This window comes from Anopheles maculipalpis, chromosome 2RL (genome assembly GCF_943734695.1).
Source record: "Anopheles maculipalpis chromosome 2RL, idAnoMacuDA_375_x, whole genome shotgun sequence".
Taxonomy (NCBI): Eukaryota; Metazoa; Arthropoda; class Insecta; order Diptera; family Culicidae; genus Anopheles; species Anopheles maculipalpis.
The window spans coordinates 68,295,114-68,314,499 of record NC_064871.1 but is presented as its reverse complement, the minus strand read 5'-3'; the positions used below and the strand labels follow the sequence as shown (position 1 = coordinate 68,314,499).

Genomic DNA, 19,386 nt, shown 5'->3' with positions numbered 1-19,386 from the left:
TTAATCATCATACAAAAAAGGTTTGAGCCACGCCGATTCTAACATTAACTTCTCATCCAGTTCTAATTGAGAGTCACACAGGTTTTGGCATAACGAACGTAGATAAAATGCTTGGTGAAATACTTTCTCCAACATTTCTTCGTCAGCTTGGTTTAACACAGGCTTGATTTAGTAGTTGACGCATCTGTTAGGAAGTATTGTAGACTGTCTTTTACCAAAAATCGACCGCAGAAGATTAGTAACTGTTTCACAATCTGAGGCTTCGTGTAGTGGATCCATGCGAATGGATGCTAATTTTACAATCAATGGCAGTTGGCAGTTGTTACGGAGAGAAAACAGATAAATTACTAACCTGCCTGTTTCTGCACGCTGTCGTGAACGATTTTTGAATCATTAAAGACTTTTACTGCAGGGTCATTCCTAAAGAAATAAAAAAACCTTTTAAAACGTTAAAAGCTTACCTGATAAGTAAATAGAAAATAAAACACACTAAGAAGTTTTCGTACAAATTAGGAAACAACCCGTTACCTGGAAACTGCCCACTAATTATTAGTGTTTTTGTGATGCATAAAGGTACATCATCGTCAAAAATTTACTGGAGAAGCTAACGTGGCATACACGTGGCATACAATTGTAAAAACAAACATTTCAAATAACTTAAATTGTATCCATTTTAACACATGCTAACGCTTGTAAGATATAATGCTTCATAAATGCGCGTTTTCGTGACAGAGGGCAAACCTGTCACCAAGTGGACACGAATACGGAATAAGCCTCTTATCGATGGCCATGTGCTTGAGTCGATGACCTAAGGACAAGTTAGGAGTTTATAAAGAGGAAAGATAAAAACTGGTAATAGTGACATACGCCAGAAAGTCCTCCGTTAGGACACATTGACCCAGTATTTTTTTTTACTTCTTTTTATCTTCCTACGTCGAACGAAAAACTTATAAAATAGAATGTTAGTAGAACTGGAGTGCGTACTAGTGTTTTTGCGATCACAGGGTTTCACAGTGAGGAATCCGTGTTGCGCTGTTGTGAATGCAACACCGTACGAAGTTCGTTTCCCGTTAACTGATCTCTAATAGAAGAATTTTTGACCTCTGGCACGACAGCCTCGGAAGGTTTAGATTTCCTTGGCTTGGAAATTTTCTCCAAAAATAGAAAAGAATTGATATGCACTCACAGGAAAACAACCAACTCAAAAGACAATTTTGCTTACAAGTATAGGGCGGTATCGTACAAATGAAACGACTTGATTAAGTGCCTATTTACTATTACTTTTATTAAATTCACTATTTATTAAATAGGAGTACTATTTAGAACACATTCTACAAGGTCACTTGAAACCTATACGCTAAGAAGCTTTTTGGCAACGACAGCTTTGCTTGAAATATGTAGGATTCAACTGACCGTTTGAAGGTTTGAAATAGGGCTTCGATCGTTCAGCAGTTGTGCAAGGAACATTTGCCATGTTTCATCAGCACATCGGAATGTTCTGCTTCGTCTCCAGAGTTGTACCCGTTGGACTTCAGCATATTCAGGGGATACATGCTAGAAAAGTTGGGCGACGACAAACATTTGAATTTGGACGACTTCAAGAGACGATTGTATAAGATATACGACGAATTGCCCGATGAACTTGTGTGCAACGATTTCCAAAAGCGTGTACGGGCCTTTATCAAGTGCAGATTTAGTGAAAGGTTTGAATTAAATTAAGTGAAATGCAAGTTCAGTACTAATAGATCATATTCAAATCAATTTTGAAGAGAGTATTCAATTTCATTACATTTTAAAAAGTGTATCACTTCTACTATGCTACCCTTTAACTCACAAATATTTCACAGGCAAAATTGGTTATGTTTGGAAAATACTTTTTACCAAATTTTGTAAAACTCAATTAACCCTTGGTTTGAATTTTTCTTTCAGCTCATCATTTGCTCAATTCTGCTTAGATTTCGATCAGATCCAATAGTAATTGATTGGGCAATCCACAACAATTGCTTTTAATATACTTCAAAACACCTTTCACTTAAATGGTTTTGTATGTTATTAATTAGATCACATGCGTCTAACTGGAGTTCTGCCTTTGCTTGTTCTTTAAATTTCTGGCCCTCCATGAAATGCATTCAATATCTTATGTGGCGGATTAACCTATTGGCAGAGGCCTAATGTTCTCGCCGGCCAGTGCAGTAGAATCATTTAAGCAATTGTCTTATCCATATAAGCAGTTAAGGATCTTCCTATAAGCGGACTGAGCAGCCACGTGGTGTCCTCGGCAGGGGCCTCGAGCAGAGAGGAACTACAGCGCTCTTCATTCAAGGCCCAAGAACCGTTTCCGCTTAGGGACTCAGAAGGACTAAATTCGTCTCTGCGCCTAGGGCTGTTGCACGATTAACGTTCCTAAAAAAGTAATAAAATAAGAAAATGTTCACCATAAGGTTACTTACCCGTAAAGAATTTCAGCAGCGCATTCGGATTAAAAAAGACATCAATCTCGATTGAAATTACTTCCTGTTTCCTGTCATTACATCGTCTGAGTGCGATATTTCTTAGAGGCGAGATGACGAATTCTACTACCCTTAGAGACTAGACAAATATTGCTGCAGTTTTTTGCTTTGGCCACGAATCCACGGATACGCCTAATGTTTCACTTCCTACCTACAATGTACAACTAGAATCACAGTCAGGCCGTTTGCGCCGTTTTGGAGGAAGCACACGTAATTGTGCATCGTTCCCACTCCCCTACACACTAGTTTGGCACGTGCGAATTCACCTTCCCGGTCGTATATGCCGTCCGGCACCGACCAGCCAGTTTACTACCGCTACTCCTACCACTACTATTACACTACTGTACACGAGCGACACACCGCTCGAGGTGGTCACCAGAGTCGCCACCGTCAGTGCGCTCAGATTTAGCTCACTCGTGATCCGATGGCTTTGCGTCCGGACGAGCGTAACGAGCCGTTCCGCTTCCCGGGCACAGATTTGCGTCTGAAGGCGCGACGGATTGCGGCTCAACGTTTCCAGCACCACGTACAGATCGTTCTCGAACGTAAGTTGACCGCTTAGCCGACATTCGACCGTCTGGAGAAGTGTTTCCAGCGAATGGAGGATCGACTTGAGCGTTAGGTACTCCGTCGATTGACCCTTGAGCGCGTACAGACCACGGTCGATCTGTTTGCGGGAGTACACAATGCGGAGGGCGGTTCCACACACCGGACAGCAGGCACCGGGCGGTAGCACGGGATTACAGTTGGGCATCTTTCTCCGCGGACACTTGATCGAGGAACAGCGTGAATCGAGCGAAGGACTTATGAGACCCACCTCCTGACAGGGCCCATTGTAGTCGACGGTGGAATAATCACTCCACGCCTCACATTCGCTCCGATACGTGACACCGTTGACTCCGCAGACCTGATTGCGACGGCGAGATGTTTCACAGATCTTGCGATACTTTTCCCGGTACGCAAAAGTGGCACGTTCGAATGCCATGCTGCAGAGGTTCGCATGGTAGCCGAGATTCGTATCACGAATGTCCGTAATTGTCGAGCAGTTAGATTGGGTGAGGTTTACTGTGGACGGTAAGAAATGGAGAGAGATAAGAGAAAATTAGTAAAACTATTCTTTAGGACTCCCTCCAAGAATTCGTGACCTTACCGCATCGATACTGTGGACAGGGTTTATGCATTCCGGACAAGCAAACGTTCCACTCCGGTAGACAAACCGACAAAGGGCCACAATCGATCCGTTCGCAAGGATTCCTCGCTCGACATGGCCCGAACTCGATGTCTCCCTCCTGAATACCGGCACACTTTGCTACACAGGCCGATGGATAGGTGTTCCCATTGCGTCCACACACCGGCACATAGTGTGCCGGACAGTTACAGGGCAGACTCGTAAAGGACCGATCCACCGTAAGTCCCGGCACATGGCACTGTCGCTTGGTGCAGGTGATCTCTTCCGCGAAACAGCTACACACGTTACACTCGACGTAGAAGTGTGTCAGATGAGCGAACCGCTTTCCGGCCAACGTACACGAATCGTAACTGATGCACGGCAGCGGTTGACACTTTTCGATCCTTCCTGACTCACCGCATCGGCACACCTTCAAGCATCCCTTCTGCGTCACGGACACCGGGATGCGAACGAACGCCCCGACAGGTACCAGATACGAGGACGCTTCACCCAACGGACATCCGTTCACACACCGATAGCCAAACGTTCCGTCACGATTGGCGACACATAGCTGCGTTGCATTGCACGGATTGCCCTTGCACGGTGACACCAGTGCCACATCCGCTATGATCCGTTGATCCCCCTCCAGCATGCCACCCGGCCCTATCCCATGCGGCTGAAAGCGACCCATCGAGATACAGGGCAGGGAGTTGTTTTGTGGTGCGAGCTGCCGACACAGCGAGGACACCGAGTACTCGTCCGACATACGATCCCAGTCGACGCAGTTCTTCAGCACCTCGTGACAGTCCTGCCGGCAGATGTGATTCGTGTGATAACCCTTGGTGCATGGTTTGATCTGCAGCGTACAAGCGATCGACTTCCAGATCTCGAACGAACATTGCGTCTCGTTGTGGATGGGCAGATGTACGTTGCCGGGGAACGGGATGAAGCCTTGCTGGCGCCACTGCTGCACATCACCCCGTGCGGCCATGTCCGATTGGTGCCGGCAGCTGCGGAACAGTTCCGTCGGCCGGTTGTTGAAGTTGCTGCAGAACGACAGCCCGTCGCAGCCAAGCTCGCACGGTTCGTCGACTGCAACGGGAGAATCGGGGTAAGGTTGGATGATGTTATCCGGTAGCATGCCACGCAATCTTGATGTGCCACTCTTGCGCATGCGAATGCAATATAACGGAATGTATTATTCCGTTGGATTTTTGAATGTTTCCTTGCAATTTGGATTATTGCTGAAATAGTCGTTATTTTTTAAAAATTGCTAACGGAAAATTTGACAGCTACTATTCATTTTAAAACGTTGTCGGACGCTACTGACGTTTCCTGTCTCTAATATCGCTTTCGAACATTGGTATTTGAACGTTCATGTAAATTCTTGCAATTTACAATTATCCCAACTTAACACAGTCTGCACAAAACTACTCAATAGCATGCAGTTAATCTAGCTAAGCAAATAAAACACATTTGTTTCTCGTGGCTTTCATGCATTAAGTGTATATTATATCCATAGACGACACCAACAAGAACAAAACAAACAAAACGGGACAAAAAGAAAACGAAAACACACGCACAAAACACAGGAGCTCCCAAGCCTTAAGGAATTCCACCCAGAGTGTCGCATTGCAACTTCACGCTATCAAATCACTCAACCGGGTCAGTGTACGACGGCACAACGAGGCCGCACCGTATCGGGTGCTGCAGACCACTCACACACCTTACCTTCGTCGATGCACTGCCGCAGGGCCTGTTCGTCCGGTGCCGCCAAGCATTCCTGCTCAAAGTCGACCAAATTCGTCGTCCACTCGTTCGCGTAGGTTGTGGAGCAGAGGCGCCGGCACCGTACCGATTCGGCCTTCAGACAGCAGTGCTGTTTGGCCGAGTCCATACCGATCTGGTTGATACGTGACACCTCGTTCGAGTTGGCCTGCTGACCGGCGGTCCGCTGCTTGTCGGCCTCCAGGAAACATTTCCACAGCGGTTGGGTCGGCATCAGTGCGCCACATCCGCCACGGTGCTGCAGTAGATCAATCATTTCCTCCACCGTGTACGGGTCCGTATCGGAACCGCCGGCGGTAAGCGTTTCGTGACAGACACGACGACACTTGGGTTCCGGTGAAGCATCACAACAGGGGACATCTGATGCGGGAGGAGAAAAGGTGGAAAAATGGCGTTACATCAACGTGACAGGATGGGCAGGGCTCGTAACTTACATCGCTTCAAGTTCCGGTTGAAGGTCACATCGATAAATCCTTTAATGCACTGCATCACGTTACTGTTGTTGGTACGGCACGCCGTCAGCACCTGTTCGCGCATGGCTTTCGATGGTGTCTGATAGCGCTGGAAGACCTGCCCACACGCCTCAAGACACTCGGCAGTACGGGCACTGCTGCAACACCGATGACCGTCCTCCTGCCGTTTCAAGCATCCGTAAAGCTGCTGCTCATCGCTCGCCCGACAGCCCGTGCGGAGATCTTCCCGCGATGACCCCGTGGCACACACGTGCTGACACCTGACGGACATCGCCAGCGGACAGCAGATACGTCCCGGCCAGCTTGCCCCGCGCTGGATCGCCACCATCGTCTCGTTCATGCACTGCCAGAAGGGGACCTGCTGCCGGGGACAGTATTTGCGCACGTCCACCAGTTTGGCCTCCCGCGAGCCTGGTTCGGAAGCGATGCGTGCCAGTGACAGCTGTCGGATGGATGAATGGACGAAAAGTAACAAGAAAACATGCGTTAAATCTGGTGGCTATAAATGCAACCGTAAGTAGTATCCCACGCACCAGTTCCATTTGGGAATTGGTAGTCAAACTGTAAGATGTATTGTGTCGCGAGAGGGTTTATCTTGGTGGTTGGACTTTTAACCGTTTGCATCGGGCTGTTAGCACGTGAGGTAGGCTTCAGTGTACGATCGCTTCAAAAGAATGGCCGTCATATGTGCAACGCAGTTCAGATTTCTAGAGAAGAGTTCATTACACCTGCTGCATGCTTAAGTGCAAGTGATCCAGTGAGGCTGGAGGTTATATCAACAGAAGTATCCTCAAAAATGAACCACAATACAAAATGCAATGTGCGGATGTATCGATCACATCCAAAGTACGTCTTCCTGAGCCACAACATAGGACTGATGCAGGTACAATGTGAACAGAGTTTAAGCGAAGAACAAAACATCCCGCTACTTGAGAGCAAAAATGGCGATCGCCAAGTGACACTGGTAGGTGTTAACGAATCTCTGAAGAAAATCTACTCCCGGGTAAAGGTCCTCGAATGTTTCGTGTGTAAAAAAGAATACGTCGCGTTCAATTGTGAGCGTCAGATCTGTTTGAAACCAACTGGGAAAGTCCTCCAAAAGCTGCAAACGGTTGAGGTAAGTAATAATTGTTTGCATTTTCAAAAACACGATCGTATATGGTTTGCACGTCTCGTTACCAGGGTCTGGTAGGGGCCGGAATATTCACCCAGAATGGCAATCTACTCGGCATATTGTCGTACGGATTCGCTAATGGTAGTCTCGTTGCGGAAAGAGTTATTTATTACAAACAGTTCCTCCAGAGGGCGATGCAAGAACTCAAAGTGCAATAAGAATGATAGATCAAGTTTGTGTGAGATTTAATTTCAAGTGGATTGCTTATTAATGCTACTCTTGGAGCACTTGTCCAATAAAAACGTCATCCCCATTATCGCGTGTATTTATTTTTATGTCCCTGGACAAGGTCCCCAATCAATATTCAGCTATGTGAGAATTTACTTAATCTATCCCCGTACGTCGCTCATAAAAAGCAACCCACCCCGAACGTGAGGGCAAGCGGTTGTGCCACGAAACCTCCACCTGTTCTAGGATAAGAAATACAACAACCTCCACGACACGTCCTCCCAGACTGGATGCATGCACCTTCAACGAGTACTTTTTATTGCCCTGCTGCAACATTTTAAGGCGACCGGTTCAGCTTCGCCGGACTGTGGTCATAAAGTTGAGCATCTCCATCCGCTCCCGGCCCATCCGTTCCAGCTCCGCGTACAGTGTTGCTTTGAGCTTTCGCCGGAACTGCCATACCCAGGCGTCTCTTCGCTGTTTGTTCTTTGCAGCAAGCGCAACGTCGATAGCCTCCATCTGGTTGGTGTGAGCGAATGGAGAACCAGGAAGGTCATGAAAGTGTTTTGGCACAGAAAAAGAAATTACTGCACCAGAATTCATACGGCACCTGCTTAAGACAGTTGGTGTACAGTACAACCGTGCCGGGTGTGGCCGGACAAGGTAGAATTCTTCGTATCGCTAACACTTGACACTCTCGACAGGTTAACGTCCGTTCGGTGGACAGCATGGCGTAGGATGCGATAAAGTTGCGTACCGTTTGATCAAGCACGGATCGATCGTCCGAAGCGCTAACCAGCACCATCGGAGGTACACGGTGCTGGCAGGGCGGTTGCCGCAAGCTAGCCACCTTTCGACCCAAGCGCTCCTGAACGGACGGGCCCGGTACAATGTCACCATAAATCATCACAATTTGGTGCTTTCGATAGGACCGGACACACTTCGCATCGGTGACGTACGCCGTCGGGGACAGTTTTATGGCCCAGCAGAGTAACGTCCGATTGCCGGGGGATGCACGCAGTGCAACAAACTCACCCCGAACGGTCGGCAGTGTTGCCAGCGCGAGCAATAATAGCACCGGCAACTGGACCCAACCGACGATGGATGGCGCGACAAGGGACATCGTGTCTAGAACGATCGTTAACTAGCGAATGGCGATAACGGTGCGAGGTTGCCCAGTCAACCTAGACCCATTCTGCCGCAGCTTCCAGCGGAAGCGTAGATGTAAGTGGGGGGAGTGGATCATGCGGGAAGGTTTGATTTATCGATTTGCCGAAGGCAAACAGTAATTGCACCACTGGGTGGACACTTTTAACCATTTTCACCTTCGCGTTGCATCGAGAGGAAAGTCGGCGACTGCCGGTATGAACATGCGAGGAAAACGAGAAAGAAACGCGCGTAAACAGATAAAGGTTTGCACAGGTTGCGATGTAAAGGTTGACGATGGTGGTTTTACATTTTTGCATGTGGAATATGCGTTGATTGCTGATCGTACATTTTTACTGCGCCCAGTGGAGGGGTAACGAGTGTTCCGCGATCTTTCTGGGCGATGGTTGAAACTGGTTCGGATGGTGTGCAGGTTTATCATCAGCTTGTGGAGAATTTGGAAAGTTTATTCCAGTTGTTAATGGTGGTAAGACAAGTTGGAAATAATTGTGTATAATATGTGAGTAAAGTGCATAAATAAATAAATAAATTAAAAATTTGTTTTCAAGTTAGTATTTTCCAAGCACCAAAAAAAATTTATAGACAGGCGAAATGTTTAAGTGAAATTGATTTTTCTTTTAATTCATGTAAGAATGCGTGATCGTATTGCTTACTTTTATAATAAAAAAAAACTTTCTGAGTGTTGTTATGGAACGAGAAAGACTGTGCAATCGTGAAGGTTAAGTCGCACCTCTTATTTATCCTCTTCCTTTTACGCACCCTCAAAAAAGCCCTTAAGAGGGCTTGGTTTTTTATTATCCTGCAAGATTTAAATTAAATTCATCATAAAAGGCTAATTATATTATGTGAAGCTCCGAGTACCGGTGAACGGTCTCTGGATAGGGTTTGAAACTCGTCTGTTCGTGTTAGTAATTGAAGACGCTACCATAATACCAACGAGCCTCCCTAAGAAAGGCCCTGTTAGACGTGTACATAACGATGCGTGTTGCTGTTTCATCAGAGAGCTTGGGAGCTTACATACACCTGTGCCAAATTGATTATTGTAAAAATGGAAGAATCAATGTTCGTGTCAGTTTGATTTTACGATGTCTATGTCCCAATTTAAAAGTTCTCTGCGTTTATTGTAAATCCTTGTAAAGCGTCTTGGCCATTGCAAGCGTGTTTGCCTCTTTAAACCGTTCTCGGTGGACGAATTAATTAATAAACAATAAACAATAAACAATAAGATGGTACAACCTTTTTTTTTAAGTTTATTCCATGATGTAAAAATAATAATTTTTTCCAAGACAGTCGATTTTTTTTAAATACCTCAAGATGGCTGTATGGTCTAAAGAATTTAAGCAGCTTCTAGATATGTATTCCATGTAAAACAGCTTGCAATAACATTTCTTTAAACATTATATCTCATTTATAGACAGGCAGGTTTCCTCAAAATTACGCTTAAATCGCGTAACGCAAATTAGAATCACAATACATCACATTACTACCTGTTACAACGTTACAATTACGAACGTAATCGCAATTGTAGGTTCATGTGATCCGTGTACTACTGTGCCCGAAAAATAAAGTGACTGCATTTTTTTCTTAAATTAGGCCAAATGAAGGTCGTACCCTTCGAACGCGGATGCTGAGATGTCCTTTAGTTTCGCCGTCGCTGCGGCTTATATTTCTTCGTTAGTGTCAAAACGGAGTCCCCGAAGCGGACGTTTTAGCTTGTTGAACAGTCAGAAGTTGGCTGGTACCAAAGCTGGCGAATACGGCGGTTGCGGAACAATATAGGTGCTAGTTATTGCGAAAAACTAACTTAAAATAACGGCATCAGGCGAGACTTCACCCGCTTCAACCCCAAAACATCTTTCAGGATGATGTTGACCGAGGCTTTGGAAATCCCAACACTTTCCGAAAGGTCTCGTATCGTCAACCGGCGATTGTTGACCACCAAATCCTTGATTTGGACGACGTGGGCGTCGTCGCTCGAGGTGGATGTTCTCCCCAGACGGTCGTCATCTTCGACCTTCTCACGGCCTTTTTTGAAATCACTGTACCATTTGTACACATTTTTCTTCGACATAAATTCTTCCCCAAAGGCAAAGGGTGGCAGAACTGTCAAAAACGTACATATTTACGAACGAAAAATAAAAACAAGGGACTTCTTTTGGCGCGCGAAATTTTACATCCAATATCCCCTTACTTTTCGTACAGTAGTATGTCACTCCACCTAAGATTGCGTACTACATTACCTTATAAGGCCTGATTGTAGAACGCAAACGTCTTCTCGAACGTCACATAATTGTCACTTTGGTATTATGATTTTCCGTTTGGCTATCCGTTGGGCTAAATCAGACATATAAAAGTCGATGACAGATGTTTGTCGAACGGAAAGTCAAAAATGTGCATTTGCAAACGGAAACGTGCGTTAGACCGAAAGTTTTCCGTCAGTCAAGAACAACGGAAAGTATAGTTTGCATTCATAAAAACCATGTTTAAGCGTAAATCGATAGAAAAGTGTAAATATTTTACGTGGATATGTTATGATAATCATTTTGAAGTCGTTTTAGTGATTTTATTTGCTGGTTTGCAAAAATTATCCTGAAACAAGAACCACGAGAGTTCACCACGGAAAAATTTCCAATACAAAACGTATATTATTAAATCAAACTGATTCATTAGTTACTGATTCTAGTGAAAATTTGCATTTAAGGACAGGTTTATTTCGAATAATATCATGTGTGATGCATGATCAAAGCAATCCGTAAATGTATGAATGTATGCAAAAAGTCGACGAAACATTCATCGACTCTAACGGGTGACCGTAATGCAAATTTGCTCTCCGTTTGGTTAGAGGCTTTCCGTCGGAAAGGATTCCGTTTGGCTTTGACAATCAGGCCTATATACTCCACCTACATATATTTGCGTAGTAGCTTAACTAGGAAACTCTTTAATCAACATTAGTAGTTCTCAGTCTCTCGTCTTGGCTTACCAACTTTCTATCTAGGTCACGTCAGACACCAACATTTGTAGCAGCATACAAACTAGAGGAGACGAATCTCTCGGTCAGTATAAAAATACAGCGTTTTTAAGGAATAGTCTCTATCCGGTACAGTGATTGCCAATAATATAAGACGACCAGTTATTGCAAATCAGGCAAAAAAAGCCAATTTTTAAAGAATCTACTTATTTTTTTATTGTAAAATTTAGATGACTAGTTGAAAACACGTTCCAGCCATTAGATCAATCAATCGATCGATTATTAGTTGCTTTTTTCGATTCTGATGAAAATATGGCTAAAACATAGATGATTATGAAAAATACCACTTTCAACGGTTTCTTTTAAATTACACAATCATTGAGGAACAACAACAAAGGATCACAACACAACACAATCATTGTAGGACAACAAAAAATGCTGATGATAGATAGTTCAGTTGCTGATGATCATTCTACCAAAATTAGGTATTATTATACCCAGCAGAAGTATCGAAATTAGCAGCGAAAGCAGCTTGAAAGGCGAACATAAAAGTTTTTATAATTGGCGAACACTAAATGTGTCGCAAATTTGTTAAGAGAATATGGAAGATGTTAATATCGGAACGCGCAAAATAGGATGTCAAATAGGAAAAGCAAGGGTAGGAAGTTCACAGATACAGGTGCTAGGCTAGGAGTTATCCGAGCTGCTATCCGAATTTTGTTAGATCTATGGTACAATGTCAAACTTCAACACCCAAAAGACATAAACATTTGGCTTTGTATATATTTTACATTTTTAAAGCGAAACGAAACCCAAGAGGTTTGTTTAACAAGTGCTAGATTTTTGGTATCATGTTTCCTACTTTTCTACTCGTAGCTGGAGACAGATCAGCCAGTCAGTTGAAAAATATTTTGAAAATATCGTCGTAAACAGTATCATAAATTGTAAGAAACATAAGCATAACTAGGTGGTATAATGTTTCTACCGAACTTGCCCCATCCAAGGCCGAACTGGTTTACGTTTCAGTTCTTTGCCTTGCTGTTCCCTATTCCCGACAGCTAATTGCATTCCGTTCATTGGGCGAACCGCTCGGACCCAGCTTGCCATGTGTTAATTAATTGGTAGCTGCACCATTAAACCGTCATCGGGAGCGTTTTCACTTCACTTGCCTTACGCTTTTTCCGTTCGCATGGAAGCCTACGCCACCGTCTGTGGCCAGAATTTGTACGCACGCATCCCGAAAGGCGTGCAAGATGCGGTCAATTTACCGCAGCTTCGTCCTTCGTGGGGGTGACGGTGACAAATATAGCGGTGGTGGTGTTTCGATTAGGAAACGGATCATGATTGCGCTAATGAATCAATCTTCACAAACCCGACGTGATACCCCGTACGCTACAGCTAATGTGTCGCCCGACAACGTACGTGCGCAGGAAGAAGAAAGTTCTAAATAGAACCGCAACGGATGGTACGGCTCCCAACGGGCAGGATCATTTACTGTTGCAAATGTATTAATTACCGTCCTCCGCATTTACATAAACCCGCTACGACGCGACGATACTATGCTCATTCGAAAGTCTGGCAAGCGAACCCGCTGACCTAAAATTACATCTCAACGCTGTGGTTGCGCGCTATCATGTTGCTCGGTTCGTTTTCTGTCCGCCGTCCACCAGATTAACTAATTGTGCAAACTGTGGTCACCCTTTACCTGTTCTTTCCCACCAATTCGACAACTCCGATTCCGGCCCAAAAGTTGACGGTTAATTAAAATTCAAAATTATTCAAAAAACGAACCGATCTGCTCATTGTGAACTTCAGACGGCGGCAGGTGAACAGAAGTACAACTCGTCCCAACAACAACAGCAACAAAAACTCTCTTTGAAAGTCATGGGAAAAACGGATATTAATCTCGACAGGATGTCAACCACGAACGGGCTTCACCGAACGGGAGAGTTGAAGGTTACATCGAACCATTCGACGAAGCATTCCGTTTGTTTTTTTTTTTTTTTTTTTTTTTTGGGAGAAAAGAGAGATCGGATAAGAAATAGAAGGTCAAAATTATGGTTCATAATTTATTGTCGATGGTGTGACGGCGATTGGGTTTTGGTCTGGGACACATTCCACGTGACAGTGGAGGCCGTGTAAAGGAAACGAAAAAGCGAACTGAAAACAAACCGGCTAACGCAAAAATCGTAACCGCAAAGCTTTTGTTGGAATGTTTGAAGCAAAAAGAATCAACCTAAACCACTTTGAAATGGAGAGTAACCGATGGATGATGGATTTATATTCAAACTGTTGGCCAAAGTTTGAGTCCGATTGCAATGGAACGACATTGAGCTCGGGCACGGATAATTGACCAATAAATTCAAACCATTTTTATCGCAATAGGTTATCGTTGATATAAGTCGTCAATGTATCAACCTTCACAAGACAAAGTATTCAGCAGTGTGTTAGTAGCGTTTGCTGACGCTCGATTTTACTTATCTGTTGCACAGTTTATTGTCTTTTGTATTTAGGGGATTTATTAAGTTGGGATAAGTGTGCCATAGGAGCAAGTAAGCCACTTAGAATTTTTTCATTAAAAATTTTGTTACGTGACCAAGTAAGTATACAGAGTTGTTCGTAGATGTACCTGTACCAATCATACTTTTATCATATTTTTTTCTGTTGATCAACATAATTGAGTGTAATCTTAAAATATTTCTACCAGTTTCTCAAAGATCAAAGCTCTCGAAACATTAAAAAAAAATTTAGAATTTTTTTGTTACATGCCAAAATTGTGAAATGTTATTTTTATACAAATAAATCTAACTTTTGAAATAAAATAACTTTTCTAGCAAAAAAGCCACATACTTTTCGCCGATTTCATTGAGTGTTGAGCTATAAACAAAAGTAAACATTGTTGTCCTAAACCTAGCGGTCTCAAATTCTGGTTTGGATTTCTCATCCCGATCAATCTGACTACTTTTCTTCGGGTTAGGTTTAGACACCCGACTGAAACGCGAGGTCAATATTGGATTGAGCATCAATGCGAGGAAGACAATATACCTGCTTGCCGGAGGCTCCGACCGTGATTGAGCCCGACTCGGAAGCAGAATATCAGTTGACGGCGACAATCTCGAGGTGGTAGAGGAGTTCTGCTACCTTGGTACGATCGTAACTTCGGACAACAACGTAAGCAGCGAAATCCGAAGGCGCATTGTTCAGGGGAATCGTGCCTACTACGGACTCCACAAACTCCTGCGATCCAGAAGACTCCAACAACACACGAAATTCACGATTTACCGCACCTTGATACACCCGGTAGTCCTCTACGGGTACGAGGCTTGGACTATGCTGACGGAGGACGCCAATGCACACTCTAAGGACTATCTTTGGCGTTGTGTGCGAGCAGGGCGTATGGCGAAGGAGAAAGAACCACGAGTTAGCTGAGCTGTTTGGCGGTGCTGATATCCTGACGGTAGTCAAAGCCGGAAGGATACGATGGCTGGGGCACGTGATGAGGATGCCGGACTCATGCCCCACCAAGAAGGTGCTGGTCAGCGATCCGTTCGGCACGAGGCGTAGAGGAGCACAGCGAGCTCGTTTGCTGGATCAAGTGGAGTCTAACCTGTCGGAGATCGGATGCAGCCGTGGATGGAGGACTGCAGCCCTAGATCGAGTTTCTTGGAAACTGATTGGAGACCTGGCCATGTCGACGAGACGTGTAGAAGAGGAAGAAGAAAAAGATCCCAAAAAAAGGGTGGCTAAGGGCTAAAATGAAATCGGCAGTGAGATCCGTGACCGAAAGGAAAACTTCAATGCCACGAACCGCTTAATAACATCTAGTTTCATCGATAACACACGTCAAATACTAGCAACCCAAGAAGGCATTTTCTAAGTGAGGAGCTAAATTCTGGTCGTTATGAAACTATTATTAAGATGATTTTCATCTATTGACAGTGGTGAAGTAGTTACGCTGAAAAAATCGACGAATCGCAATTGAATATCGTAGCATGAGTTTTATTCTAGAACAAAATAATTGGAAAATCAAGTTTTAAAACATTTCCTAACTTATGGACGTTTATCGGGCGATAAAATCCTGAAAAGCAACAGTGTTGTACGACCTTTCAAACGCAACAGATATTGACAAAGCAAAACTGTGGCTTTATTGTAGTGTAATTTGAGTTCAAGAATCAGACCATCTTTCCAAAATTTTGCATAAAAATACGCTCCTGCTTAAGATCGATAGATTGTTAAGATATGATAATTGTTTTGGGGCAATCCGGTACACGTTAGTTTTAAGTCGATTACTGCAAAATTATAATATTACTTCATCATTATCCATTTTGTATTTGTAAATCATACGTTATTGTTACAGTAAAAAAAAAAATGTCTGCCATCTTAAGACCCGTGCCGCAAGCGCAAATTTTATCCAAGAACTTATACTTGAAATTTACTCCAGAACGTACATATATGTATAGTTAAAAATAAACCGACAGCGTATATCTAACGCTTGTATTAAAAAAAGTTGTTTTTTGGTTTATAATTTAAAATAGACATTATTAAAATATTATTGCTAAACACACTGCATAAAATACATTAATTTTTTTTTTTAGTTTAGTTTTTAGTTTAGCCGGCAGTTTTTAAAAAGCGTATTTTTGGTCAAAAGCACGAAGAAGAAATTTATTTGCTTGATGACAACCTAAATAAAGACTTCCAAACGCAAACTATCCTTTTTCTGCCTGCAATATCTTGGAAATAATCTTAGTTTATGAGGAGCGGTCAATCTTCAATGACGCCGACTGCATGCAGAAAAAAGCGATTAAAAAATATTTCAATAAAGCTTTCAAGAGACTACCAAGCGGTAACAAGCTTACAAACGATGATTTTCAAATACAAAAAAAAAAACATTTCCAAATGTCATCGATTTTGCTGAGGCATGCAAAGCCATTGCTATCGACTTGTAGCAATAAAAACAACCCACCTAATGCAACGGCCAACCAATAAGCGCACCTATCGCAAATAGCATCGTATAAAACATTAACACTGATGACTGTCCATCGCCACCGCCGCCGTATATTCAAATGAGCGAATACTACCCTCAAAAATTTTGCATTCAATTATCTTGCCTTTTTTCTTGGTTCGCTTGGTTTTGTTTGTATTGCTGCAGAAGACAAACATGGTGGAGACACCAGCGATTTATCGACGGTACAGGAAGGGCACGAAGATCAAGATAATCGAACAGAAGACTCCCGCGGATTGAACAAAATTAAGACGGGCGGAGAGAAAAAATGTTGTGATTGTTACGGGGAAGAAGAACACCATCGCCATGCTTGAACACTCCGACGACCGGCGGGGAGGAATTTTCGGCTTGAAATACCGAGAACTTTGCGCTCTCTCTCGCTGAGAAAACATGGTTCGCCCAAAAACAAAAAGCAAAACAAACAGCATAGAAATAAAAGTCTATCGAAATAAATCATACTTTTGTACACAGCCAGCAAAATTCGGGGAAAAGAGTTGGACAGCGTTGGGGATAGGCTTGCCCAAGTTTATGAATAAAATTTCGTTTTATTTTGATTATCCGTCCAACTTTTATTCTTGCTTATTCAATTTGCCCGAATGCCGCTACCAGTACGCAGCATGGCGCACACATTAATTTGCATGCTGAACCGGAGTGGTCCGGGATGGGATTTGAATTTGGAAAATTAATAAAATGACAGATGGTTATTCAGCGATAATGACTCCCAAAACTGACACCCGAGCGCGTTGCCAGGGAAGGGATAGAACGTACCGAACCATGGTGCATGTTCACCACACGAAGCAACACGCCCCATACGGATGCTAAGTAAGACATTTATCGAAAGGAGTCGTACGTCGTACGGCGATATCTTGATCCAACTTTGACTTCGATCGATCATTTCTTCCCCAGTTCCCCAGTTCTCGCGGTGATCGCGCATGATCATGCGTGGCTCATGGCCCTTTCCAACGATGTTTGCCGACAACTCAAGGCAGGAAATGAGCTGGTGCATGGGTAACGGGCAGAAGGTTGTGGTTTTGATTGATACTTACATTTTCACAGGCCGCCTTGCACGATCCCTGAACCTCGGAGCAACATCGGAAGACATCTGCGGAAACGCGAGACAGAGAGAAGCGAAAAGATTAGACACGATATGTTCGTAAGGTATCGGAAAGCGTTCTCAACCAAGTCGGAAAGATAAAGCAACATGACAGGCGCAGATGAACGGATAATGAATTAAACGCGGCAGGCGACAGCGAACAATCCTCTTGTTCGCCACACCGTACACACATCACCCGTTTGGATGGATGCATTCCACCACAATGATGGTGCACCTCCCGAACGGACGCAGTTTACGTGGGCCGGAGCATGTTAAATCGAGCAGTAAGCGGCAGCGAGGTATTGCACGAGATGCAGAAGTGTGGAGTGGAATTTATTATGCAAATGCTTGAGCCCTACCCGAAGGTATCACGCTGTGCAAGCCCAGAATCAATTATGAAGGACTGCAAAAACTTACGAAGGCCTAACCTAAGAAGGTTCGAACGTACCCTAAAGGAGCTGAAAACACAGTTTGGTGAACTTTTCTCACCTGATTGTAATTCAGGCTGATGTTGGGCTGAGCCTCTTGTTTGTTCTGAATGGTTTTTGGGGGGAGAATTGGAAGAATTTGCATTATTTATGGCCGTTTAGGAGATAAGGTTCATTTTAGCTAGAAAGTTGCAAGTTGCAAGCGTAAAAGTTGGACAATTGCGGATGTAAATGTTAATCTTGGTTGAATTCGAAGAACTCGCTGTGCCGGTTGTTTTATTGGGTAATGAGCTATGTTTGTATTTAAGTAAAGCACATAAAGCTTGATACGCACGGTGTGTATGATAAGGGGAATGACAGAAGGAAACGTGCCCACAAAGCAGGGTGAACGGCATTCTTGGGAGGTTTTGACTCATATTACTAAACATAGGTTTTATAAGTGTGTTCCATCGTGGTAGATTACTAGGGTTTGGGGGGGGGGGGGGGTCATGTTAGCGATTCATTGACTATCCCTACAAGATCCTCATTGGGTATCATGTAACATGAAGGATGATGTCTTATCAGAATCCTATCACAATGGATTTGTTGATGGGTGCATTCTTAAATAAAAATTTAAGTATTGTAATAAAAACTGAAACGTAGCTTCAACAAAATATTTTCACACAAGAGTTTTATTTTCATAAAATGCGATGAAACGCGGATAAAAACTTGTGTGGACACAGGATATTAATTAATTGCTACGTGAATTATTTGCTTATTACAACTTCTTGCAAGTGTAGAACTTCTGTAGGAATTCTTCTTGGCTTAACGAGCTTCTAAGGTCACGCCGTCTATCTGCCTCGAATGGCTTTTTAGACATGGAATAAATCTGAAAACAGGGTCCCAGGTGTCCTAAGGCTAGGACGATCTCTTGGGTACTGCTAGGTTTTTGCTGATTAAAACTTCCATTAACCGAACATGTCCTGTTTACCAGAAAGGGGAACTAAAGTATAATACATTATTATTAATGATGAAGCTGCAACGTGGACAATTAATTGTGCACACCCACTTAGCAAATTCAACTTGTCCGAGAGAAAAAGAGGAACATTCCTCAAAAACGGGTCTTCTACTTTGAATATTGCAAAAAATACGCTGCAGCATAAGTACCGTCAGAGGAATCGGATTGACTGCAGACTGCCGCTCTTTTCGTGCTTCAAAGCTACCAAAGCAGAACTCTGAATCATAATTACATCGCCAAACCACGTGCTCCAAAAATTGTATGACTAGGTTCTAACGAGGTACGCGGGCTGCGTTCTTATGGTTGACGAAACGTACATACAAATAGATTTGACTTATATTTGTTCCCAACAAATAAAAGATCATTTTTGCTGGCAAATTTGCCCGCAAACTCATGGTATGGCAAGCCATCTGTAGCTGTGGGCACAAAACACGGATTTTATAACAAATA

At 43.5% G+C, this 19,386-nt stretch overlaps 2 protein-coding genes across 7 annotated transcripts in view; one reads left to right on the top strand and one right to left on the bottom strand.

Annotated features, from left to right (window-relative positions):
* The window catches only part of LOC126556046 (digestive cysteine proteinase 1), a 283,799-nt gene that overhangs the window by 2,804 nt on the left and 261,609 nt on the right, over positions 1 to 19,386 (top strand). The window lies entirely within an intron of this gene.
* The window catches only part of LOC126568797 (reversion-inducing cysteine-rich protein with Kazal motifs), a 47,590-nt gene continuing 30,894 nt past the window's right edge, over positions 2,691 to 19,386 (bottom strand). The window contains exons 2-6 of the mRNA XM_050225430.1: positions 17,465 to 17,520; positions 5,901 to 6,381; positions 5,410 to 5,826; positions 3,661 to 4,770; positions 2,691 to 3,575 (exon numbers count right to left, since the gene is read on the bottom strand). Coding sequence (XP_050081387.1) covers positions 2,773 to 3,575; positions 3,661 to 4,770; positions 5,410 to 5,826; positions 5,901 to 6,381; positions 17,465 to 17,520 — 2,867 coding nt within the window. The 3' untranslated portion in view covers positions 2,691 to 2,772. The remainder of the gene's footprint in view (positions 3,576 to 3,660; positions 4,771 to 5,409; positions 5,827 to 5,900; positions 6,382 to 17,464; positions 17,521 to 19,386) is intronic.